The sequence below is a fragment of the Protomyctophum parallelum genome (genome assembly GCF_964188405.1).
Source record: "Protomyctophum parallelum genome assembly, chromosome: 18".
NCBI classification, from domain to species: Eukaryota; Metazoa; Chordata; class Actinopteri; order Myctophiformes; family Myctophidae; genus Protomyctophum; species Protomyctophum parallelum.
In genome coordinates this window covers 34,694,854-34,720,038 of record NC_139716.1, presented here as the reverse complement: position 1 = coordinate 34,720,038, position 25,185 = coordinate 34,694,854, and the positions used below count along the sequence as shown (strand labels likewise).

The following is a 25,185-nucleotide window of genomic DNA, read 5'->3' as shown; positions in this document are numbered from 1 at the left end:
ATAGCTTTGAGGAAAATTGCTGCTTTTTGTCCCAAAATGAAAAAATGAAAAAATGTTGCTGCATATTCGTTTCAAAAAGCTTTATAGATAGCTGTTTACAAATGCTGTACCCCCTTCAACTGTATATACTTTCCCCAATTTCAACTTTTTTATTATATTTTGACACTTGCTTTGGCAATGTATTGTAAACGTATGTCTTCACTTTTCTCACCAATAAAGCCAATTTTAAATTAATTGTGAGCTATAGGAACCTATATTTACGGGCCGGGGCAGCGGGGGACAGTTTAGGTGTCGGACCACAACATCAGAAGCTACTATAAAAGCATACACGCGTCTGTCTTATATGTGTGGCAGAGTGTAGAAATTAACATAATATAGTACACACGATACAACACATTAATAGAGGTACCGTTAGCACTAGCAGTGGTAACACTGGTAAGTGTGTTATTTGTTGAATTGTTTCATTTGGGTTCATTTGGGGGACGGGACTCGACAGAAAGATGACAAGTTAAGTGGTAGAACGTCGCGACCACGTCGCGTCACGCGCCCGGCGGAGGACACGATCGGCGGCGCGCGGGGACCGCCTCACTCCGGCGGCGCGCCATGACTTGCTAGCTGGGCAGTGATGAGGCTAAAGCTGTCTTTCTATATCAATATCAGATATCATCTCTGACGTCAGCCCATTTAACTATATGCCATCTGCAGATATGCATATAGCTTTAAAGTGCCCATCCTGTGACCTTTAGCTACTTCTTTCGGGCTTGTTTTCATAGACCCTGGTTGCTTATTTCTCTCACAGAATCTAGCAGCACTGCTGGTGCGGTCAGTCCAGTCCATCGTTACTCCTGACAGTACCCTGAGAGCTGCTGATGGTATTATGATGATAATGCTGTTTACGTTGTGAGGGAGGAGGGGTGTATGTGGTGATTGTGACTCAGTGGCTTTCAACCAGTGGTCCGGGGACCACCACTGTGGTCCTTGAGGGGGTTCCAGGTGGCCCCCTTCTAAGTGATGGAGTAACCAAGTGGACCCTTATTAGATCTTTATTCTTTAACTCTTGAGAACGTAAATCACGGGAGTTAAATTATTGTTATACATCTGCATTAGTTAATTTACAAAAAGTCTACACAATTAGAGAATGTAGAGGAATGTTTGCCTGTTATCTATCCACATCTTATCCAACGATATATTCTTTAGTTTGGGGTGTGGGAGGCTAAATGTCAAAAATGGTGGTCTGTGGCACAAATGCAGAATAAATAATGGACCTTGATATGAAAAAAGGGTTAACTACTGATTTATCGGGTGATTCGTGTAAAATATGTAGCGGCCTGATGTGGCCGGTGCCACCTGTCGTCACTCATCAGTGGTTCTACATTGCACCGTGGGTGAGGGGGGGGAGTCGTCTTTCAAAGACAGCAGGCGGCAATTCCTTTCTGAGTGATGTGTTCGTTCTCTTCAAGCCGTAATCAGTCCATTAGCGCCCCCTGAAAGCAACAGGTGGTCACGTAGCTCTCCCCCGCCTGGCGTGTTGTGTAATGTCGTCATTGTCTGGCCTTTTGTTTTTCGCCAGACGCCAGTGTCGTGCCATTTGCTGATATCGTGCCTGTTGTCGGGCAGAATCCTCTTATCTCCCCATATTCTAACTTTTTTTTTTTTTTTTTACGTCCCCACTTGATCACATTACAGCGTCACACAAAATGATCAAAAGTAGCAGATCCGCAAGCTTGAAACGCGCTTTGAGCTTGTGGAACTGCTACTTTTGCTGTTCTTGAATTGGAAGCATACAAAAGTAACAGTTTTGAACGTACAATTTACAATTTAGGCATTTAGCATACGCTCTTAATCCAGAGCGACGTTTACAGTAGCCAAGAACAAAACCATACATCAAATACATAAAGATAGTCATCATGAATCATATGGGCCTCGCCATCTCAGTTGGGAAATTTGCCACGTTTTGGGAGACCACCACCTGTCCCTCCGCCCTGTGTCTGGTTTATTTTTGTTTGCCGCCCCTTAAGCCTGATCTCTGAGACTGAGCTATGCACTTCCCAAAAATAGCAGATCTACAAGCTTACTGCGACTCCTAGATCTGCAATTTTCAGTGCACGACAAAGGGGGGTATTAGTAACCAAGTATAATCAGGGGTGACAAAACAACAACGATTTTAACTTCCTCTGTTCCCTCTTGACCATTATTATCTTTTCTTATGTCCTTTTCAAGCATGATCAGAGAAGATGAGTGAGGGTCTGAAAGCTCGTTTTGACTTCCCCAGTCCCATCATACAGGCCCAGGTAAGACCCTATAGCTGACCGCTTGTGTTGTTCAGTGTTGGAAAACACTAAACACCCAAGCCCACAGTACCACCAAGACTCGTTACTTTTGGAACATAGTAACATATTAGTAATATTACCGTATTACTCAAATTGTAAAGTAATTCATTATATTAGTAGTTACTAGAAAAAAGTAATATTACTTTAATAAGTTACTTTATTTACTTTCCAACACTGGTGATGTTGCGCCTTTAACCCTGAACCTCCATGTTGTCGTCACTAACAGACTGTGAGAACCTTTAACCCTGAACCTCCATGTTGTCGTCACTAACAGACTGTGAGAACCCTCGTCGCTGCTGTGCTCAAAGAAAAGGCTCCAAATGAAAGAATCTCCTCTCAGGTGAGTTGGTTCCATGTGTCTCTACTCTCTGTGTTTCTGTCAGCTTCAAATCCCTAAAGGCAGGGACACTCAGGGTCTTCACATTTGCTTGATTGGTGTTTGTTACGTGTGAATGAGGCCTCACTGTGCTCTGGTGCGTTAGCGTTTAACGATGTGCCGGCTGTGCTTCAGGGTGCTGCCATGGGGGCGCTGTGCTCTGGTGCGTTAGGGTTAGCGTTAGGGTTAGCGTTAAGGTAACGATGTGGCTGCTGTGCTTCAGGGTGCTGCCATGGGGGCGCTGTGGGAGCAGTGCTGCAGTGACTGTGCTCCGGTGCGCTCCGACTGCTGTGATGCCCTGGTTCTGCTGGTGGAGCAAGGCCACGCTGACCTGCAGCACATCATGGACACCATCCTCAACCTGATGCCTTCAGCCAGGTAAGAGGCTCACATCGTCACGGAGACACCATCCTCAACCTGATGCCCTCAGCCAGGTAAGACTCTCTCACTGCAGCAGTGGCTCAGGGGTAGAGTGGCCGGTAGAGCAGCTGGATGGGAATCGTGAGGGTTACCAGTTCAATTCCGGGCTCCCCCAGAGTTGGTGTCGAAGTGTCCTTGAGCAAGACTTTGAACCCCCTAGTTACTCCCGATGTGCAGGTTGGTGCCTTGCATGGTTTCCTCCGCCATTGGTGTGTGTGAATGGGTGAATGTAATGCACAATCTATGTAAAATGCCTTGGATAAAGGCGCTATATAAATGCACCATGCATTGGTGCATTGCAATTTGCACCAATGCACCATTTACTGTGTACTCACCCACATCTTTACTTCTGTAAACCTGTGACGTGACAGTAAAGATGATTCAGAGTCTGGTATATTGATTGCGATGAGTGGTTGTTAATGTCTTGTGTCTTTCCCCTCCCTTGCGTGCGGTGCTCAGGAACGTCCAGGGTCTGATCAAGGTGACGGGCAGGCTGCTGCAGATGCAGGCCGACCAGAGAGACACCGGAGCACCCTACACCTGTCCATACTCCATCAGGTATAGTGGCTACAACTGTCCATACTCCATCAGGTATAGTAGCTACACCTGTCCATACTCCATCAGGTATAGTGGCTACACCTGTCCATACTCCATCAGGTATAGTGGCTACAACTGTCCATACTCCATCAGGTATAGTAGCTACACCTGTCCATACTCCATCAGGTATAGTGGCTACACCTGTCCATACTCCATCAGGTATAGTGGCTACAACTGTCCATACTCCATCAGGTATAGTAGCTACACCTGTCCATACTCCATCAGGTATAGTAGCTACACCTGTCCATATTCCATCAGGTATAGTGGCTACACCTGTCCATACTCCATCAGGTATAGTAGCTACACCTGTCCATACTCCATCAGGTATAGTGGCTACACCTGTCCATACTCCATCAGGTATAGTGGCTACACCTGTCCATACTCCATCAGGTATAGTGGCTACACCTGTCCATACTCCATCAGGTATAGTGGCTACACCTGTCCATACTCCATCAGGTATAGTGGCTACACCTGTCCATACTCCATCAGGTATAGTGGCTACACCTGTCCATACTCCATCAGGTATAACTACACCTGTCCATACTCCATCAGGTATAGTAGCTACACTTGTCCATACTCCATCAGGTATAGTAGCTACACTTGTCCATACTCCATCAGGTATAACTACACCGGAAATGACCCCTGGTCTGGAAGTAAGGGAACGGCTAAGCGATCCTCCTGCAGACTATTTTCGGACCACCCGAGTCATGAATGCGACCAGTGACGCTTTACATACAGTATGAACCGTGAATAAAGCTTGTTTTCATCAAAAAACGCAATCTAGGAAAAATTATCAGACATAAAAGCTTTCAGCTTTGAGCTATCATGCGAGAACAGGAGTATGGTGCAGAAGGAGAGGCAAACCCCCCAAAAAAAGAAAAATTATCTGAATATCTTTCTCTCGTTTGATATCAATGAAAATGCACTAGGATGGCTCTACACGTCCTACGGTCTAAATGGGTTAACAGATTGCAAAAAGTACAGAGGTACAGTTATACAGTAATGCTAAAAGGAAAACACAAAAAGCCCTGAGGGCTTGTTTCCATTGTGGTCCTGTGTATTCAATTCATTAAGACAAACAATACTATACAAGAAAGCATCAATACTACTAGGAGCAATGAACGTGTAATTATGGAAAAACTGTTTCCCCTCAAACATTGCCCCCTAACGTTTGGCCGCCGACCCTCATCTGGAAATATTTTGTGCCAGGCACCCCCATAGAAGAAGAAGAAAGCCTGCAATATTGTGTTGCGTAGTGGAGCAGCAGAAGTGTTTGAAATTGAAATTATTATTGTCAAAGTGTGTGTGTGTGTGTGTGTGTGTGTGTGTGTGTGTGTGTGTGTGTGTGTGTGTGTGTGTGTGTGTGTGTGTGTGTGTGTGTGTGTGTGTGTGTGTGTGTGTGTGTGTGTGTGTGTGTGTGTGTGTGCGTGCGTGCGTGCGTGCGTGCGTGCGTGTGTGCGATGTGATATTCTTCAGAATGTAAATGGATAACAACAGACAGGGCATTGTAGCTTCAGGACAGGCAGACACATATACAGTACTGTACTAGTCCTGTACTTTTTTGGGGGGTGGATGGAAGCCCCCCCCTTTCCTCCTCTCCGAGGCTTTGATGTGTGCCTCTGCCAAGAGCCAAGATTCCCGGGCCTCCGGTCCTTAATCAGTTGCAGCGGGTGGGGATAAGAGACTGAGGGCCCTATTTTCACCAGTGCCTTATCCCTTCTTTTTTTTAATATATATTTCTTTACTATTTTGAATACAGTTTAAAATAGTCCAACTAGCTGATCTACATGAGCTTCTAGATCTCTCTGTCTCTTTCAGTCATTGTCACTCTCTTCTTTCTATCTCACACCCTTTACTCTCTCTCTCTCTTTTCTCTACCTCTCCCTCTTTTCTCTCTGCCTTTTTCACTCTCCCTCTTTCACTCAGTCTCTCCCTCCCTCTTTCAATGTCTGTATCTCTCTCTCTCTCTCTCTCTCTCTCTCTCTCTCTCTCGGTGTCTCTGTCTGTCTGTCTGTCTGTCTGTCTGTCTGTCTGTCTGTCTGTCTGTCTGTCTGTCTGTCTGTCTGTCTGTCCTGTCTCCCCGGTGTGAAGATGAAAAGATGAATTGCTCCGAGGGGCACCGGGGGTGGAGGCTGCGCTGCCATTGGCCGGTTTGTGCCTGTTAAAGTGCTGTGGGGGGATTAATGGAGGATGCCCACTGGCGCCCATTGTGGAGCCGTCTGCCCACCGCTCTGCCCTGGCGCAATCTGCAGCGTAGACACTAAGCCACTTAGGCACCCAGCGGGATAGAGGGGGGGCTTCTAGGGCCCCCTCGGAGATGGGGTGAGATGGCGCTGGCTGCACGATGTGCATTGTCTTATTAAAGGGCAACCCAAACCCTATTTCAACCCGTTAAGATGTTCTTCTAAATCACTAAACAGTTTTCTGAAAATCCTATGTTGCTATATCAGTGGTGCTCAAACTTTGTCACGTCAAGGAGCCCCAGAGTTATATATGTTATGTATGGCCGCATTTGCTATTTTTGAATATGAATCCTGAAAAGTTTTGATTATTATCATCCTGGCCCAGAACTCCCCGGTGGGTCAGTAGGTCGGTCTATCGCAGAGCCAGCCGTCCTTGACACGGTCGACTTGAGACATTTATGGGGGGGTGGGGGGGGGGGGGTGGGCTGGGCTAACTGGCACCCTGGGCAACCCCCCTTTGATCCTCTATCTTTCTGCACTGTGTTACACAGTCATCTGTCCCCGATGCTATGCGATCAACGTTTATTTTCATCCAAGTCAAATTAAGCTCTAATCAAGCCCCGAATATCGCATTTTATGCAGCTATGCACATAAAGACCTCGTGCGACCGTGCACGCAAGGATTACGTCCGGTTTTAGGTAGAGGACATCGGCCGTTAGCCAAACATGCTAAAAGTTGCTACATTATTTAAAACAAAGCCCCCGATTATAGGGAATAAAACAAATCCGCCAACGGTAGTTCGAGGGTTAAGCTGTATCATTTGGGACCCCCCAACCCAAAGTTTGAGAACCACAGGTGTGAAGCTGCAGATGTCCCTGAGCAGGTGTCCCAGTCAGACCACCGCCCCTCCTCCTCCCACTCCCAGACGAGTTCATGGCCGGAGCTTATTTGCTTTGCTCCGGCGGTGAACTTGTACGTTGAGCCGCGGCACACGGGAACCAAGGTGGCTCTGTGACGCTTCCTGCTTCCTCCATTGTCTGCCAAACGCTGAAAGGAGGAGGCTAACAGTGTGTGAGGGCCTGATGGATGGATGGGGGGGGGGGGGGAGATGGACAGACCAGATTAGGCAAAGCAAGGCGACCTTTGTTGGTGGAGCATATTTCAACGACGAGGCAATTCAGTGGGTGAACTTTACATGAAAGGAAACACAGAGCAGGACATTTGGATTCAGTAACGAACAAAAGGAGAAAGAGAGAAGTTAAAACACCTACCGTATCTCCTTCATCTCTTGTGAATTGAATACATACAAGCCACCAAAGCATTTTTTTATGTTATCCTTTTTAGCATTGCTTGCTTAACCCATTTAGGCCTGACCTCGAAATAAATAAAAAAATCTTCTAAATCTTTTCAAAAATAGCAGACCTACAAGCTTGTATATCTGCTATTTTTCAATAGCTAAATTATAACATAATGTTTAAAACACCAAAAGGGGTTCCTGCCCAATATGGGTTTAATTGTACTTTTGCTGTAGTGTTTGCAAAAAAGTATTCAATCAGTCAACGACAAAAACAAAAACATATTCAGGACACTTGACATTTCTAAAGATTAAAAAAAAACAATAAACAGCCAAAATCAAAGAGAGTAAAATAGTACATTCCAGATGAATAATTCTAAAATCTAGGCCTAGGCCTCAGGTTGTCTCTGTCACAGACAAACCCATCCTCACTCAGTGCCCTTCCTCCTACACTTAACAAGACATGTTGACTAATGCCTATCGGGGGTTAAGCAGACCCTGTCGCCTGGTCACGCACGCACTCACACATGCACACACTCTGTTTATACTAACCTCTGACCTTTCTGCAGGTTCACATTACCCAGACTCCTTTTTGGGCTTCACCTTGTTGTTGTGTCTGCCACATACTTATGCAAATGTACTTGTACATGTATATGCATGTATTACAAAGGTAATAATAATAATATTAATAATAAGCTGTCTGTAGTAGTGCATTGCAGAGGTAATAATTCTGATGATAACTCTAATAAGTTGTGTCTATTCCAGAGGCAGTCCTCATCCGTACATCACAGCCTTAGAGAACCGTGTGGACTGCTGGCCCGTCCTGCTTCTGGAGGTAGAGGACTACATCCAGGAGGCTGTGGACAGGTCAGGACTTCTAGACACTGAACTATGTTTTCTGACATTTTTCAAATATTAATTAAAAAAATTACAAGAATGTTGCCAATATACTGTACATAGTAACAAGACCCCCAAAAAGGGTTCCCGTCCTGAAGGGGTAAAACGCCAAAGTGGGGTCAAATCTCATCAAATGTTTTTTCCGTGGCTCAAAAGTCGAATTAATAATGGCCCTGGGCGTTGATATGAAAAGGGTTGAACACCATGTTCTAGGGTTAAAAAGCACCGCAATAGAGAAATAGCCAGCTTCTGGTACATTTATATCATTGTGCAGCATTGAAAGTCATAAACACCAGTGATGTAAATAGGTTTTCAATGTAATGAGTCCCGGGATGCAGGGATGGTCTTTTAGATGAGTCCCAGGGACATTTTATCTTTATTTTAGTCATATTTTGCCATTTTTACAAATTGCAGCATTTAACTCCCATTTCATTTTATATGGTTATAATGTGGTTGTATTCATGTAGAAAACAGAAGAAGAAATGGTTATTATAACTAAAGCTAGCTAAATATACTAGAATAAAAAACGGTACAGTAGTACAGTAGTGCATCCCGTGCATGCAGAGGTCGTTGTTTTATTGCGTCCCTTAACTATAAACTGCGTTTTGGGATGCAAAATGCACCCTTTTCTCGTTACCATTGTCGCAATATTGCTTGCTCTGGGTGGATCTTTGTTGGTTGTAAAGTGTCTTGAGACAACTTGTAGTGATTTGACACTATAATAAAATTGAATTGAATTGAATTGAAACCCAATTTACTATCTGAAACACACGTGTCTGTCTATATTTCCCGCCCAGGGCCGAGCCGGTCTACGTGGACATGCTGGAGCCCTTCCTGCGCTACCTGTACTGCCAGCCGCAGCGCAACGCCCAGCAGGCCCTCCTCCGCCACGGCCTCCTCAGGGTCCTACTGCCCGCCTGGGGCGCAGGCGGCGGTGGTGGCGAGGAGAGCCCCCCGCCGCCCCCCAGCGTTTCTGAGCGCCTGCTGCGCTGCCTCTACCACATGGTCCCACACATGCAGGTGAGCGTTAGTGTCGTTGCGCTGCCTCTACGACATGGTCCCACACATGCAGGTGAGCGCTAGTGTCGCTGCGCTGCCTCTACCACATGGTCCCACACATGCAGGTGAGCGTTAGTGTCGTTGCGCTGCCTCTACGACATGGTCCCACACATGCAGGTGAGCACTAGTGTCGTTGCGCTGCCTCTACCACATGGTCCCACACATGCAGGTGAGCGCTAGTGTCGCTGCGCTGCCTCTACCACATGGTCCCACACATGCAGGTGAGCGCTAGTGTTGATTTCGTCGACTACGACGAAGGATGTTCGTCGACTACCTTTTATTCACTGACAAAAAACTAAAGCTATGATGACTCTCAGTAGCTGCTCATGGGAAGGTCCACCAAGCAGCAGTTTGTATACTCCATCGCTGAGCAGTGCCTTGTTGTATGCAAGCTTACGATGGTGTTGAAGCACACAGTCCACAGAGGTTGCAAATGCATCTTGAATCTGCACCCACTACATTAACGATGGTAGTTACAACAGAGCAGTTTAACGTCATGCTCAGGACACACACACACACACACACACACACACAGATTCTCGCTTCGCTATCTTTTCATCTCTCTGTGTGTGTTCGTGCTGCTCAAATTAATCTTGCGGTTCCCACTGGGCTAATGTGAGTGAGAGCGCTCTCCCCGCACTGTATTATATATAACTCTGCGGTTGTGTTTTATCAAGGTGTGTATGCTCATGCCACTGCATTTAGTATGCAGTGGCTCGGGTGCATGTGTTTGGTCCCATGTACTAACAGTCCGACGGGCATTAGTCTGACACCCTACCGAATGCCCACGGATATATGGTCTAAAAGTGTGAAAAACTTTAACCTAATTGACTAATTTGACTAATGACTGTAGGAGTGTTGCGCTGTCTAACTAACGTATGCACCCCAGTGGTTCAAGGGTAGAGCGGCCGCTTGGGAACCGGACGGGAGGTTCCCGGTTCGTTCCCGTTGGGGGTTGTTGCCCATGGTTGGTGCTCATCGTCATTCCTACTGTAAAACAATGAAACAATGAAATGTGTTGCGCAGGTGGACAGCGTGGAGGCGGTGCTGGAGCTCCACGGGTTCCTGCAGACGCTGCTGCCCGCGGTGGTCCGTGCGCCTGGGCGCAGCTGGAGGGTGGAAGGAGCGCGCCTGGCCCTGCAGCTCCTGTGTGCCTGTCACGTCAGCCTGAGGCTCGACGGGAGCTGTGGACCTCCGGTCAGCCTGCTGCGGCAACTCCTACCTGCCTGCAAGGAGGTGAGGGCTCCCAGTAGCCACAACTCTATTACTGTAGATCAGTGCTTAAGGCCCATTATTTAATTCAGCATTTGATCCACGGACCACCATTTGATGAGATGTAGCCTCTCAGACCCAAAACTAAAGACTATTTTGTTGTCGTTGACACAATTCCATGCTGGTGGCAAACATTGATGAAAATAACAATTCTTCTACATTCTCTAATTATGTAGACTTCTGGTAAATTAAGTAATGCAGATGTTTAACAATAATGTAACTCTTCTCAAGAAAATGGCAAGTACATTTTATTCATAAAACACCTTTCCAAACAATGTTACAAAGTGCTGTACAGTGGACAAGGTAAAACAATCAAATTAAAACACAAGAGCAATAACACAAGAAGAAGAAAAGCTAAACATTGCTAAACCTGCACAAATAGGTGACCAAATTTGACTGGGAGACTGCCATTGGATGTTTTTGAATTTTAGTTTGTTTCATTTCTTATCAAAGCAGGGAATCATAGCTTCAAATTGACATATTGGTTGTTCAGTTTGACCCACCAGTTTTGGAGATATGGCTTATAGAGTGATGTCTTGCAGAAAACAGCGAGTTGAGAAAACAGGCTTGAAAGGTTCACTTCTGTGGTCTCTAACATTACAATAGCTACATGTTTAAGCATTCTTTTCATATTTACATGTCAATTTCAGCTTTGACACTTATTTCAGACATGCTCTAGTATGTGAAGAGTCTGCCACTCTGCCTGTGCTATTAACTCATTTTGAAAAAAATGAGTTTTTCTCCTCTGGTGAAAAGCTGGAATGTGCGCGATGGCAGTCTCTCAATCTATCAGACACTTATAGACAGTAGCATGCAGTGTAGGGTTGTGCAGTTTACAAAGAGGGTGCATGCATCATCAGTTCATCACTGTACTGTATATGAGAGAGAGAGATGCACAGTATGTTTGTACAGTAATATATCACTACAAATGTTGACTTTTAGAAGAGAAGCTACAATCATGTTTGTCTTTTAGTCAAAGGTCAATATCATTGTTATGATATTATTAGAAAACTCCAATTTGACTGAAATGATCAAAAACTGTTTGATTAAAAGTTATTTAGTTAGTTATTATTGAGGGAGTCCCTGTCACCTATACACCTGTTCCCAGTGTCCCATGAGCCTTTGCATGAAACACCTCATCTACACGCAAGGGTCGAGTGTTCAGACGGCGATACTGTGCGGAAAACTGTCCTGATATGGAGCGTCAGCCATCGTGTTGCGACGTAGTCTGAACCAATCAAATATTAACTTAATAGTAGTGTGTAGATCTCAACCAATAAAAGTGTGAGCGAGGCCGTGAAACCTCGCTCAAATAGAGACTCTGCGAGCGAATATAGTAGGGGTGGACGACGTCGCTGCACGGCGCGTTGTCACTTGCGGGCAGTCTAATTGAAAAACATGTATTCTAATGAGATTTCATCGTTCGCTCAGGATGCTTATCTGATAAACGTTATTTTTTTATGTGAACGTCAAAGCCATATAAGTATGCTGGCATATCTGACGTTTATAACAAACCAAACTTGTGAATAACCATAACCACAACGTCCATATGGACCATAACGTCTAATGGACGTGTGTGACAACAACGACGCAACTATAAGAATTTCGGTCAAATTACGCGGAGCACTTGGACACATCAAACGGAGCACCAAAGCTCACACAGACACACAGGTTGGGAAACACTGCCCTAGGGTATAGGTACTAAGGTACCCTCTTAAAAACATGCAGTAATCCTGGTCTCTAAACTGCCTCCCCCTGGCCAGCCCGGGGGCCTGACGGAGGGGAAAGGAACTGGTTGGAATAACGTGTTCCTTCCACGCGCTACGTCCAACCAGGGAAACTCCCCCCTGTCAGGTGAAAAGAAGCAGCTTGGACACTCAGGCATGAAGGAAGCATAGGTTGGCGGAGGGTGTGTAGAGCCCAGGATCACATTAGATAATTGACACAAAAAAATGGGTTACAAAATCGTGGGATAAAAAAATTAAATTAAAAAAGAAAGACGTCGATTGGCGTTCTAAATTAATACCATTAACAACAGTTGTACAATACGCCTAATGGAAAGCTCTGTAGAAGTTAGTAGTTTTTATCTTCTAACGTTACTAGCCTGTGGTGGCGCTGCGGGGAGTGCGGGCACGGCTTCCTGCAGGCTCTCAAACGATGTGCCTAGATTAATCTTGTGAGATTAATCAAACGATGTGCCTAGATTAATCTAGATTAATTAGTCTCCGTGACGGTGACTGGTCGCTGAATGCACAGAACAGTGGGCGTATCCTCCCAGACCCCACTCACTCATGTAGGTGGGGTGACGTCACCCCAGGCTCTGCTTGCATGCATGCACAGACACAGCGGAGCTCACTGACGACTGAAGAGAACCGTTTGGGGAACCGGGGAACCGGAATCGGAGAAACGGCAATAGAAAGAAACCGAAACATTGAGGTGTGGGTGCGTGCGCCGACCAAGAAGACGCATCGCCATTGCTGCTTACACCATCGCCTAGCAACGGAGTGCTAATGTAAGTAGCATCACGACGTGATCCATCATAAGCACTGTAAAAGACCGTTGGGCGTAGATCTACACCAATGGTGCTGGGTCAGATTCATTCAAGTGAATGTTAAGTAACTTGCACAACACTGGGTGTGGCTGACCTGCTGGCAGGCCATATATGGATATACCGCAGCCGATGACATCACTGCTATGACCTCACCGCTGTGACATCACTCTAGCCAGCAGGATAAAAGTCACTGCAGCCTCAGAGAGAGTCCAGATGAAAATCAGACCAGATGAAATCTGGTCCAATAATTTCCAACCATCACCAAATCTTCAAGACTCAACTCTTTGACTTCTCTTCAAGACTCCTCCGGACAAGATTCATCAAGCTCTAGAATCTAGAAGCGTACTTCATTGGCCCTCTCTTCTTTTCTATTGAGCTCTTCGTTCTTCTACAGAGCAGGAAACCAACAGCCTTACTTCAGTTCACCATCAACTGTCAAGTTAAGAAATGTTTTCCTGGACGTTGCATCAGAAAGGATCCCCAGAGGAACATGGTGCTGCTGTAGCGGTGAGACACGAGCTGTACTACTTTGGATGGAGGGATGACGAGAAAATAAGAATGATTGGTGTGCAGCCTGCACAGTGCACAGTGCAGGTCTTCAACTCAGTGACTTTACGCTGGAAGAAGTTGACCACAGTGAGAACTGGAAGAGAGCCTCACCTTGAGGTTCCCTCCATTTTCTACGGCTTCACAGCTGTGCTGATTGAAGATACTGTCTACATATGGGGAGGAATGGAGTTCTGCACACACAGGTTCTGCAATCTGCTGTATGCCTTTGATGTCGACGCCCACAGATGGTTCAAACCACAGGTTTCTGGGACTGTTCCAGCGGAGAGGACACAACACTCAGCCTGTGTGTTGGGGAAGGTCATGTTTATTCATGGAGGAGACACCTCCAATCCCACAGACAACCTGCCTGTAATAACTAATGACATGTACAAGTTGGACACCAGCACAATGGTTTGGTCTTTAATTAATACCAGAGGAACTCCACCGCCTGCCTCAGTAGGACACTATGCCACCATCATCGGGAAAAAGATGTTTGTATTTGGGGGCATTATGATGCCCCCCATCAGAGTGTTTGACACTGAGACCAACCTCTGGCTAGACACACCTTCTGAATAGGGATGCACCGATCCGGCTTTTTGGCATTCGATACCGATTTCGATACATGGGGGTCCAGTATCTGCCGATACAGAGTACCGATCCGATACCCCCCACAAAGAAACGTAATAACCTATTAAGCTGTATGCCTCACTGTGTGGAGTCTGGAATCATTATGTTGTGTAAGGCAACATCAAGGCTTGACTTAAACATTACTTTCCCAACTTTGTAAAACAAAATGTAACAAACACAGATATAAATGCACTGAATTATTTATTAAATAACTGTGCAACAATTAGACCAGGTTAATGTGTGCGCAGGCTAGCCTGGCTGCATTCCACATGTTATACTGTCAATACTACACTGCTGTGTCACAGAGGAGGTAGAGTTGTTTTCATACTGTAATTACACATAATTATCGGATCGGATAATGGATCGGCCACCGATCCGATACCCGATCTCGAATTTTAGCCTGGATCGGCACCGATCTCCGATACGAGTATCGGATCGGTGCATCCCTACTTCTGAACAGCTTCTGACATCTGACACACATTCTACACAGCATCTGACATCTTATGTCAGAAGATTTCAGAATAATTCAGCCTTTACATACAATGGAGAGGTGTACATATTTGGTGGATTCAGCTATAATTGGTTACAGCCCTCCAATGATGTGTGGAAATTCAGTCCAGAGACCTTCTACTGGAAGAGGGTTGAGCCCAAGGGGAACGGCCCGCCCCCCATACATAGGATGTGCTGTTGCATGCTGGGAGATCGCATCATCCTCTTTGGAGGAAGTAAAAAACCTGGTGACCTGTATGTCTTGGACTTTAGTCCTAGTCTGAAGACGTTGTGTAAGCTATCAGTTATTCAGTATGGACTGGAGCAGTCTGGACTCCCACACAACATCAGGTGGGAACTGGCAACCATCAGATCAGAATCAGAATCAGAATCGGAAGCCTTAATTGCCATACATTTAAAACATGTTAGGAATTCGTTACGGTGAACAGCAGAATACAGTTACAAATGCAGTTACCACAGCTGCCATGGACGGCGCTATATTGGAAATACATCTTTCTTGCATCATAGAAAAAGAAAAAGAAAAAGGGGGGGGGGGGGGGTAATTGACAGAGAGGGGGGGGGGGGGGTGGAGACAACCACTGCAGCCAATAGGAACTGGCAGTTCATGGCTGCCAACAGCCAATAGGACCTGGCAGCCATGACTAGCAACAGCCAATAGGAACTGGCAGCCATGACTAGCAACAGCCAATAGGAACTGGCAGCCATGACTAGCAACAGCCAATAGGAACGGCAGCCATGACTAACAACAGCCAATAGGGACTGGCTACCAACAGCTGCTGATAAATGACCACGGGTGTGCAGCGCAAAGTGCTTTACAAGACAAATAAAGTACAAAGTATATAAAAAAAAAATATCAAACAACATAACAAAAAATAACAAAGTACAAAGAATGCTAAAAACAGCAAAAAAATCACAATCACAATTAGGGTCACAGAACAAGGTCAGTGAGAAGCACAGGACAGAGGCGTAATGAAAAAAATGCATAAAAAAGACATGATATGGGTTAAAACAGCGAGTCAACAAAAAAATCGAAATCGAAAAAAAAGTAAAAAAGTGGATATTAAGTAGGGTTGGGATTCGTCAGGATTTTGACGGTTCCGGATCCTGACCGGATCCCTCTAACGCTTCCGGTTCCTAACGGTTCCCTTAACGGTTCCTAATATTTTTTATGACATACTTACATGCTTATATATTATATTATAACTAACCTAACCAAGTACATAATAAACACAAATTCAATTATTGAAAATGCACTTTACAATTATGAGATGGCACTATTATTTAGCTAGCCTGTACTGTATATTGCAATTTGTACTGTATATTAAATATACAGTACACATTGCAATAATGATATTGTTGTGGTGACAAATGTTGTGTCTTTAATGTTCAGATTAATTTAATATGAAGGACCCCAGTTACCCTAATGGAAACAAGCCATAGTGCTTTCTTGGATTATAAAATCCTCTTAGCAGACCTTGTATTGAACTGTAGGCTACGTTCCTGTGCTTTTTTTGGCGGGGAAACGGTTAAAGATGGAGTGCCGTGATTTCTGTTTTGTGTGTGTCTATGGCGTTAATGTTGCTCTAATAGACACCAGGTGTGGTTATAATATTCAAATATGTCTTCCCTGTGTATTTTTGGTTTCTTCCTGAAAGCTGAAAGCCTTTGAGTCAAAAGGCCCAATCGAAATGACAATCACAATATCATCCCTTCCCCAAACCCCTCCCCCTTTATCATACAACAGCTGTGCAGCTGTGAGTGCAGCTGGGGGAGGGGGGTCTTGCCCTGAAAATGAATTTTCAGGGCAAGACCTCGACCTCGCACGTGCGGACTCGGCCCCCAGCCTGGCTGGTACCCTAGTGAAAATATGGCCCTTGATGAAAATGAATTGGGGAACCCTGGCTTAGACGCATACAAGGTGAAACACCAAGGAATGAGGGAGACAATAAATAAAGCTCCCTTTGAATTGAAAATGTAATAGAATTGTGATGCAGTGTAAATGTTGTGTGTTGTTTTGTATTGTATAGGAGCTTCCGGTGGAGGAGTTGCTGGTTGGATTGTCTCTTCTGTTACTGGAGGCGTCTGCCCCTCAGCAGACCAGCCTGCTGACCCTGGGTACGTAACAATACCTCCCTGTCTCTTCTGTTACTGGAGGTAGAACTACATCTCCCTGTCTCTTCTGTTACTGGAGGTAGAACTACATCTCCCTGTCTCTTCTGTTACTGGAGGTAGAACTACATCTCCCTGTCTCTTCTGTTACTGGAGGTAGAACTACACCTCCCTGTCTCTTCTGTTACTGGAGGTAGAACTACATCTCCCTGTCTCTTCTGTTACTGGAGGTAGAACTACACCTCCCTGTCTCTTCTGTTACTGGAGGTAGAACTACACCTCCCTGTCTCTTCTGTTACTGGAGGTAGAACTACATCTCCCTGTCTCTTCTGTTACTGGAGGTAGAACTACATCTCCCTGTCTCTTCTGTTACTGGAGGTAGAACTACATCTCCCTGTCTCTTCTGTTACTGGAGGTAGAACTACACCTCCCTGTCTCTTCTGTTACTGGAGGTAGAACTACACCTGCCCTGCGAGTGCGGAATGGCCTTCGCGTTTGAGCAAGGACGCGCTGTGTGTGATTGGCAAGTAGCCACTTTGTGTAGCACTCAGGGAAAACGCTCTCGCCAGAACATGTTTTACTATTCTGTCCATATGGCAACTCCAACGGGGCTGAGTCGGCTAAGCGAACTTTAAACTAAACTAAACTAACTAACTTTAAACTAATCACTCAAGAAGACGGCACATTCAGAACATGTACAACACATTGTCTTTTTCCCCCCTGTAGCCCTCGGCCTGGTCCCTGAGGACTCGGAGCGGTGTCCTTGGGGGACACCCGTCCTCACGCTGCCCCTGCTGCAGATGCTGGCCTGCTCCGCTCTCACAGAGCCCCTGGCGGACCCCCGCACACACCGCCGCAACCACGGCCTGGCACACAGCCTGCTGCGCAGCGCCCAGAAACCCACACTGAGCTACACCGGAGTAAGACTCACTACTTACTTACAACCCCCCCCCCCCTCCTTCCTTCCCCTCTCTGTCCTTGTGTCATCCAGGCTGGTATGTGCCTTTCCTCTCCTCTCATACAGTGAGGTGTTGACTATAAAAAAACCTCCCTCCCCTCCCTGTCCTTCTCTCATTCAGGGTGGCGTGTGCCTCTCCTCTCCACTCAGCGGGTGGTACAGTGAGGTGCAGGTGGTGGTCCACGTGCTGAGGAGGGTGCTGGGCAGCGTGTCCGCGGCCAGCGACTGGCTCCTGTCGGTCATCTCGTCCCTGACCCCCTCCTCCTCCGGTGGGAGCCCCCCGCGGCCCCCCGCGGCCCTCGGCCTCGTGGTGGCCCATCTGATTGTCGTGGGACCCCCGGACGTGTGTCGCCTGGCCCTCCGCACCGCCCAGGCCATCGGCGTGGCGGACCCCTCGCAGGTCAGTGGTGAAAGGACGCCCGCTTTTAAGAACAGTCACATTTTTAAACAGTGTCAAAAGCAGCAGGTCCACAAGGTCAAAACGCGACAGTAGTGTGATCAGGTGGGGCGATGCTTTTCAACTCTTTTCATATCAAGGTCCATTATTTGTTCGGCATTTGAGCCACGAACCACCATTTGATGACATTTAGCCTCTCAGACCCAACACTAAAGTAGATTTTGTCCACTATTCCATGCTGTGTAGGAGAACAGGGAAAACGTTGATCAAAACAACAATTATTCTACATTTCTCTAATTGTGTAGACTGGAACCGAATGGACCCGTAAGGATCCATTCCATTTGGTTTCATTCTACACTCTCAAGCCTGACAGACGTCTCAGTCAGGACATCTTAACCCAGACACTGATGAGAAGAGACTGTGTATCTCCATGACAGGCTCATTTAAACATTCTGCAATACACAGCGTTCTCTCTCTCTTTCTTTAGTGTAGTGAGATAGTGTAGGGAGAATAACTCCCTCTCCCCCTGGATTCCCTCCCCTGAACACGTGCCATTCGTGCCAATTGTGTTCGCGTACACAAATCCAGGGAGGGCTTTCCTGTAGATGGCGCCACCACCGCCGTCAGTGAGAGACCCTCAGCCCAATCTCTGATGGGTGTCTCTCACGCAGGATATCACAAGTCTCCATATTGTTGCCTTTTACACTCGTTCTGGTTCATATGACCCTGAGGGCTGGAATGAAAACCCTTTTTTTCCTTTCAAAGTATGAAACTGTAACAGGGCAGTGTGCAGCAGACGTGCCGTGCATGCATGGCGCGCATGCCTCGTATCTTCAGTTTGTGCTGCTTGTGATAAGATCTAGAGATGAAGCTCATTTACAGTCAATTTACGCATGCATGCATGCGTGCACGCACGCAAGCACGCACGCAAGCACGCACGGCCGCACGCACAACCCCTCTCAACCCGACCTCCCTATTTTGGGCATGCATTTAATCGTTATAGGTGGTTTTTCGAGGGTCCCTAGCCCCTTCAACACCTGTGCCCCCGTTTGACGTCATGTGGCAGCCAAGTCTATGGATGTTTTACTATTTTATCATCATTCCCTCTCTCTCTCTCTCTCTCTCTCTCTCTCTCCAGGTCCCATCTCTCCTGCCTGTCCTGTTGTTCAGATTGGGGAAGGAAAGCGACCCCTCAGTGTGTCACGCTCTGCTCTCCTCGCTGCCCCACCTGGGGACCCACAAGGTACGCTGTGTGCCCTGCAGGGCCAACAACGCTGTGTCCCCACTCATGTCTCTCTCTGTGTCATGTCTCTCTCTGTGTCATGTCTGTCTCTGTGTCATGTCTGTCTCTGTGTCATGTCTGTCTCTGTGTCATGTCTGTCTCTGTGTCATGTCTGTCTCTGTGTCATGTCTCTCTCTGTGACATGTCTGTCTCTGTGTCATGTCTCTCTCTGTGTCATGTCTGTCTCTGTGTCATGTCTGTCTCTGTGTCATGTCTGTCTCTGTGTCATGTCTGTCTCTGTGTCATGTCTGCCTCTGTGTCTCTTCCAGCTGTGTGTCCCTCATTACGTCTCTTCCAGCTGTGCGTCCCTCATTACGTCTCTGTGTCTCTTCCAGCTGTGCGTCCCTCATTACGTCTCTGTGTCTCTTCCAGCTGTGTGTTCCTCAGGTGCTGCACATTCTCCAGATGCTCGCCAGCGACCCCAAGCTACGGGCCGTGGCGATGCGCCTCATGACCGCTCTGTGGGTCAAACAGGTCAGTGAGTGACGTTGTGGAGCCTCGGTCAGGAACCCGTCTCCCGTCTCTGTAGAGTACAAGTACAGATGTACCTTTGAAGTACTTTTGATGTTTTTGTGTGACTGTAGTATGATCGGGTAGGGACGTTAATTTACGAAAACAAAGTGTACCGGACCTCCTCCAGGCAGCGTGTGTTTAGTATGTTGTGTTGTGTGTTGTAGGACCGCGTGTACCCGGACCTCCTCCAGGCAGCGTGTGTTTAGTATGTTGTGTTGTGTGTTGTAGGACCGCGTGTACCCGGACCTCCTCCAGGCAGCGTGTGTTTAGTATGTTGTGTTGTGTGTTGTAGGACCGCGTGTACCCGGACCTCCTCCAGGCAGCGTGTGTTTAGTATGTTGTGTTGTGTGTTGTAGGACCGCGTGTACCCGGACCTCCTCCAGGCAGCGTGTGTTTAGTATGTTGTGTTGTGTGTTGTAGGACCGCGTGTACCCGGACCTCCTCCAGGCAGCGTGTGTTTAGTATGTTGTGTTGTGTGTTGTAGGACCGCGTGTACCCGGACCTCCTCCAGGCAGCGTGTGTTTAGTATGTTGTGTTGTGTGTTGTAGGACCGCGTGTACCCGGACCTCCTCCAGGCAGCGTGTGTTTAGTATGTTGTGTTGTGTGTTGTAGGACCGCGTGTACCCGGACCTCCTCCAGGCAGCGTGTGTTTAGTATGTTGTGTTGTGTGTTGTAGGACCGCGTGTACCCGGACCTCCAGCGCGTGATGCTGGGCCAACAGGAGAAGTGGAGCGTGGTGCTGGGTAAAGACACCCAGTGGGAACTCATCCTGGCTAGAGCTGCCTGTATCAGAGACATCTGTACAGAGAGGTCAGTTATATTATATTATACTGCCTGTAGTATCAGAGACATCTGTACAGAGAGGTCAGTTATATTATATTATACTGCCTGTATCAGAGACATCTGTACAGAGAGGTCAGTTATATTATATTATCATCATCATCCTTCGAGTGCCCTCGAGATCTGCGACACAAGCTGCTTCCACTGGTCTCTGTTGCTCATCGCCACACCAAGTTCATTCACAGTCAGTCCTGTGTCCCTACTCAGGACATCTGGAAAAGTGAGAGGTCGTGTTCCTCTTGATGGGCAGGGTAGTCTCCACAGAAGAATATCCGAAATGACCTGGTCTTTTGCTCTGTGGCAGTGTCCAGCAAAGCGGAGTCTTCTTTCTGCCACCACAACTGAGATGGGGGGGGTGCCTCCATAAATCTGAGCTTTTGTGGGATGGTCCTTCCATGAGAGGTTCTGGACACGCATGAGGAGTCTTGTGTATGTTCCGTCAAGACGATCCCGAAACTCCTTATTCATTGTCCATGTTTCGGCACCATAGAGAAGGATACTTTCCACACAGGCTTTGAACAGGTTGATCTTGGTAGCTCTTGAGATGTCTGACTGCCATATAAGATGTAGCTTATTACAAGCACTCCAGGCCTGTCCTTTCCTTGTCAGGAAGTCCTTTCTGCTACTGACTACGTATGATCCAAGATATTTGAAATCCTCAGTTTCTTTGATGTCACTGCCGTCCATGGAGCGGATGGTTGGGTGAACAGAGTCTTCATTCAGAAGCAGGCATTCTGTCTTTTTGGCATTGAGCAATAGGCCAACTTTGGCTGCTGACACTTCTAGTGATGTTAAAAGCTCTTGAGCAGAGTTTATGTGTTCAGCAAACAGTGCGATGTCATCCGCATAGTCAAGGTCGGTCAGCCACTTCTGACTTTGACGACCAGATCTTCTGCCTATTGTGAGACCTCTGGAGGAGATGGTATCCATCGCTTGCCTTAGGACGTAGTCAACGACAATGACAAAGAGAAAAGGAGCGAGTGTGTCACCCTGAAGGATGCCTGTGGTTGTCTCGAATTCCTTTGTTGGTCCATCAATGCTCTGCACAAAGCAGACAGGGTTCTCATACATCACTGCTATTGCTTTCACCGTTACTTCTGGTATTCCATAGTTGAGCAGTATATGCATCATAGCTTTCCTGTTCACGCTATCGAATGCTTTGCAAAAATCTACAAAAATGATGGAAGCTTTCTTCTTTGATACCCGGAGTTCTTCTATGATTCTCCTTAAAGCAAGGATCTGTGGTAGAGTTGATCTTTGCTTACGGAAACCATTTTGGTTCCTACGGAGAACTGGGTCAACATGAGGTGTAATGCGGTTAAGTAGAAGAGAGTTGTAGATTTTGGAAGCAATGGCTGACAAGCATATACCTCTGTAGTTCCCAGGCTGCTGGAGGTCGCCTTTCTTGGGTAACGGTATGAGGCTAGATATGGAGAAGGCAGTGGGTTTGTTGCCCTTGCGTGTTTCGTTGCAGAACATGAGGAGCTCTTCATGAAATAGTTCATGTTTCCATATGATGGCAGGAATACCGTCAGGTCCAGGGGTCTTTGACTTGCCGATTCCTTTGATGATGGTCTGCAGTTCATCCATGGAAAAGGGGTCAGTTCTGATAGGCAGTTTGTTAGAAACCTTTAGGTTGTAGAATGGAGCACTTAGGTCGACTGGCTGCTGATCAGGGTTACCAAGGAGTTTACTGAAGTGATCATACCAGGTGTTCAGGCGGTCTTCTGTGGTTTTACCTCTGATCTTAATGACAGGGGAGGACTTCTTATTGGTCAGTTCCCTGAGAACTTCCCAGGCAGCAGAGTGCCTCTTCTCCTCATGTGCCCTTTCCAGTTCAGCTGTTTTAATCTTGATGTGATCCTCAAGTGTCCGATGGGTCTCTGAGGCTTTCTTCAGTGCTGTTCTTGCCTTGGTAACGTTAGGGCTGTCAGAGGTGGACTGGGTACTCTTTTGCTTCTTCGGGAGAGATTTCAAAGCTGTGTCTTTAGTTGCTGCAGCTAAAAGTTCATATCTGGCACTTAAGTCTGTTTTGTCCTCCATCTCTTCTAAGAGCGAGGAGTACCTGTTGTGGACTGCCACTGTGTAAGTGTGACAGAGAGTGGCGTCTGCGGCAACTCTCTTCCAGTCCACCTTTTTCATCGGGTCCTGTGATGGGACTTTAGTCTGCCTGTAGCTGATTTGGCACCTACAGGAGACAATCTTGTGGTCAGATCCCACACTATCGAATGATGTGTAAGCTCTGCAGTTCTTCAGACTGTTTTGCCACTTCTTTCTGAACAGAACATAGTCGAGTTGTGCAAGATGTCCAGTTGGGTATCGATGCGTCCACAACCTGCCTGGGCGGTTCTGAAACTTGGTGTTAGCGGCTATGAGATTGCATTGATCCAGAAAGTCTGACAGGTGTCTGCCGTTTTTGTTGCTTGCTTTATGGAAGGTGAAGGGTGCCTTTTCTGGTCCAAGCTGTGCATTGAAATCTCCTCCAATGATTAGCAGGTTGTGTGCTGGGACGGCTGAGACAACAGAGGACAGATCCTTGTAGAAACTGACAACATCTGGCTCATTCCTGTCCTCGTTTGTTGGACTGTAGCAACCAATAATAGTTGTCTCTGGGTTGCCAACGAGAGTCATGGCTATTATCCGTTCGGTGTGTTTTATGATGTTGTGGCATGCTTTCAGTGCTCTTGGTGACAGAAGAAAACCAACACCTCTGATGGTAGAATTTGTACTGTTCTTCTCAGCTGAGGCTGTGATGAGCGTATAGGAGTTAATCTTCTCTTGAACAAGTACATCTGGATGGTGCACTCTGTGCTCTTGAACACATATGACATCAATACTGTGATGGTGGGCGAGGAACGCTAACTCGTGTTTCTTTTGAATGGTACGAATAGTTCTAACATTAAAAGTGCTAACGCTGAAAGGTGTCTTTCTGCGTACAAATCTTCTTTCCGGATCATCTTTGTCAGCATCTGAACTGATTCTTCCATCTGGATTTAGAACCAGCCCGTCATTCATTATGGTTGTGGCCATAGGCGACTTGGATGACCTGGAGGTGGCAGGGGCTTTAACCCTGGTGCAATCAGTTTGTGTCTTCATGATCTTGTCGTTTGCTAAATGTGTACTGAGAGCGCAACTTCTTCAGACACCCTTTTCTATTCAGGGGAGGTCCCTTAGCCTTTGACCCTGGATGGCCTCTACTACAAGGCAGTAGTCTCGTGACCCTGATGGGGGAGGCATACGGGTGCTACACCTTGCCCAAGGGTGACCCGGAACTATGTAAGGCAGGGGCGTCCAGCTCCCTGAGGCTTTATACGAGCCCACATACCCAGTATATTATACTGCCTGTAGTATCAGAGACATCTGTACAGAGAGGTCAGTTATATTATATTATACTGCCTGTATCAGAGACATCTGTACAGAGAGGTCAGTTATATTATATTATACTGCCTGTATCAGAGACATCTGTACCGAGAGGTCAGTTATATTATATTATACTGCCTGTAGTATCAGAGACATCTGTACAGAGAGGTCAGTTATATTATATTATACTGCCTGTATCAGAGACATCTGTACAGAGAGGTCAGTTATATTATATTATACTGCCTGTAGTATCAGAGACATCTGTACAGAGAGGTCAGTTATATTATATTATACTGCCTGTATCAGAGACATCTGTACAGAGAGGTCAGTTATATTATATTATACTGCCTGTAGTATCAGAGACATCTGTACAGAGAGGTCAGTTATATTATATTATACTGCCTGTATCAGAGACATCTGTACAGAGAGGTCAGTTATATTATATTATACTGCCTGTAGTATCAGAGACATCTGTACAGAGAGGTCAGTTATATTATATTATACTGCCTGTATCAGAGACATCTGTACAGAGAGGTCAGTTATATTATATTATACTGCCTGTATCAGAGACATCTGTACAGAGAGGTCAGTTATATTATATTATACTGCCTGTAGTATCAGAGACATCTGTACAGAGAGGTCAGTTATATTATATTATACTGCCTGTATCAGAGACATCTGTACAGAGAGGTCAGTTATATTATATTATACTGCCTGTATCAGAGACATCTGTACAGAGAGGTCAGTTATATTATATTATACTGCCTGTATCAGAGACATCTGTACAGAGAGGTCAGTTATATTATATTATACTGCCTGTAGTATCAGAGACATCTGTACAGAGAGGTCAGTTATATTATATTATACTGCCTGTATCAGAGACATCTGTACAGAGAGGTCAGTTATATTATATTATACTGCCTGTATCAGAGACATCTGTACAGAGAGGTCAGTTATATTATATTATACTGCCTGTATCAGAGACCTCTGTACCGAGAGGTCAATTATATTATATTATACTGCCTGTAGTATCAGAGACATCTGTACAGAGAGGTCAGTTA

General features: G+C 46.3%; 1 protein-coding gene across 2 annotated transcripts in view; it reads left to right on the top strand.

Annotated features, from left to right (window-relative positions):
• The first annotated feature begins 314 nt into the window (after positions 1–314).
• focad (focadhesin) overlaps positions 315–25,185 on the top strand; it is a 59,757-nt gene continuing 34,886 nt past the window's right edge. Inside the window, exons 1-14 of one of the 2 annotated variants that reach the window (XM_083788696.1) lie at positions 315–435; positions 2,221–2,291; positions 2,605–2,670; positions 2,930–3,084; positions 3,586–3,684; positions 7,966–8,067; positions 8,895–9,117; positions 10,183–10,392; positions 16,693–16,780; positions 17,501–17,694; positions 17,854–18,132; positions 19,268–19,372; positions 19,784–19,885; positions 20,601–20,734. In XM_083788696.1, the coding sequence (XP_083644822.1) occupies positions 2,235–2,291; positions 2,605–2,670; positions 2,930–3,084; positions 3,586–3,684; positions 7,966–8,067; positions 8,895–9,117; positions 10,183–10,392; positions 16,693–16,780; positions 17,501–17,694; positions 17,854–18,132; positions 19,268–19,372; positions 19,784–19,885; positions 20,601–20,734 (1,814 nt within the window). In that variant the 5' untranslated portion in view covers positions 315–435; positions 2,221–2,234. Of the gene's footprint in view, positions 436–2,220; positions 2,292–2,604; positions 2,671–2,929; positions 3,085–3,585; positions 3,685–7,965; positions 8,068–8,894; positions 9,118–9,350; positions 9,378–10,182; positions 10,393–16,692; positions 16,781–17,500; positions 17,695–17,853; positions 18,133–19,267; positions 19,373–19,783; positions 19,886–20,600; positions 20,735–25,185 lie in introns of those variants that run through there. The other variant, XM_083788697.1, reaches the window with a different exon arrangement.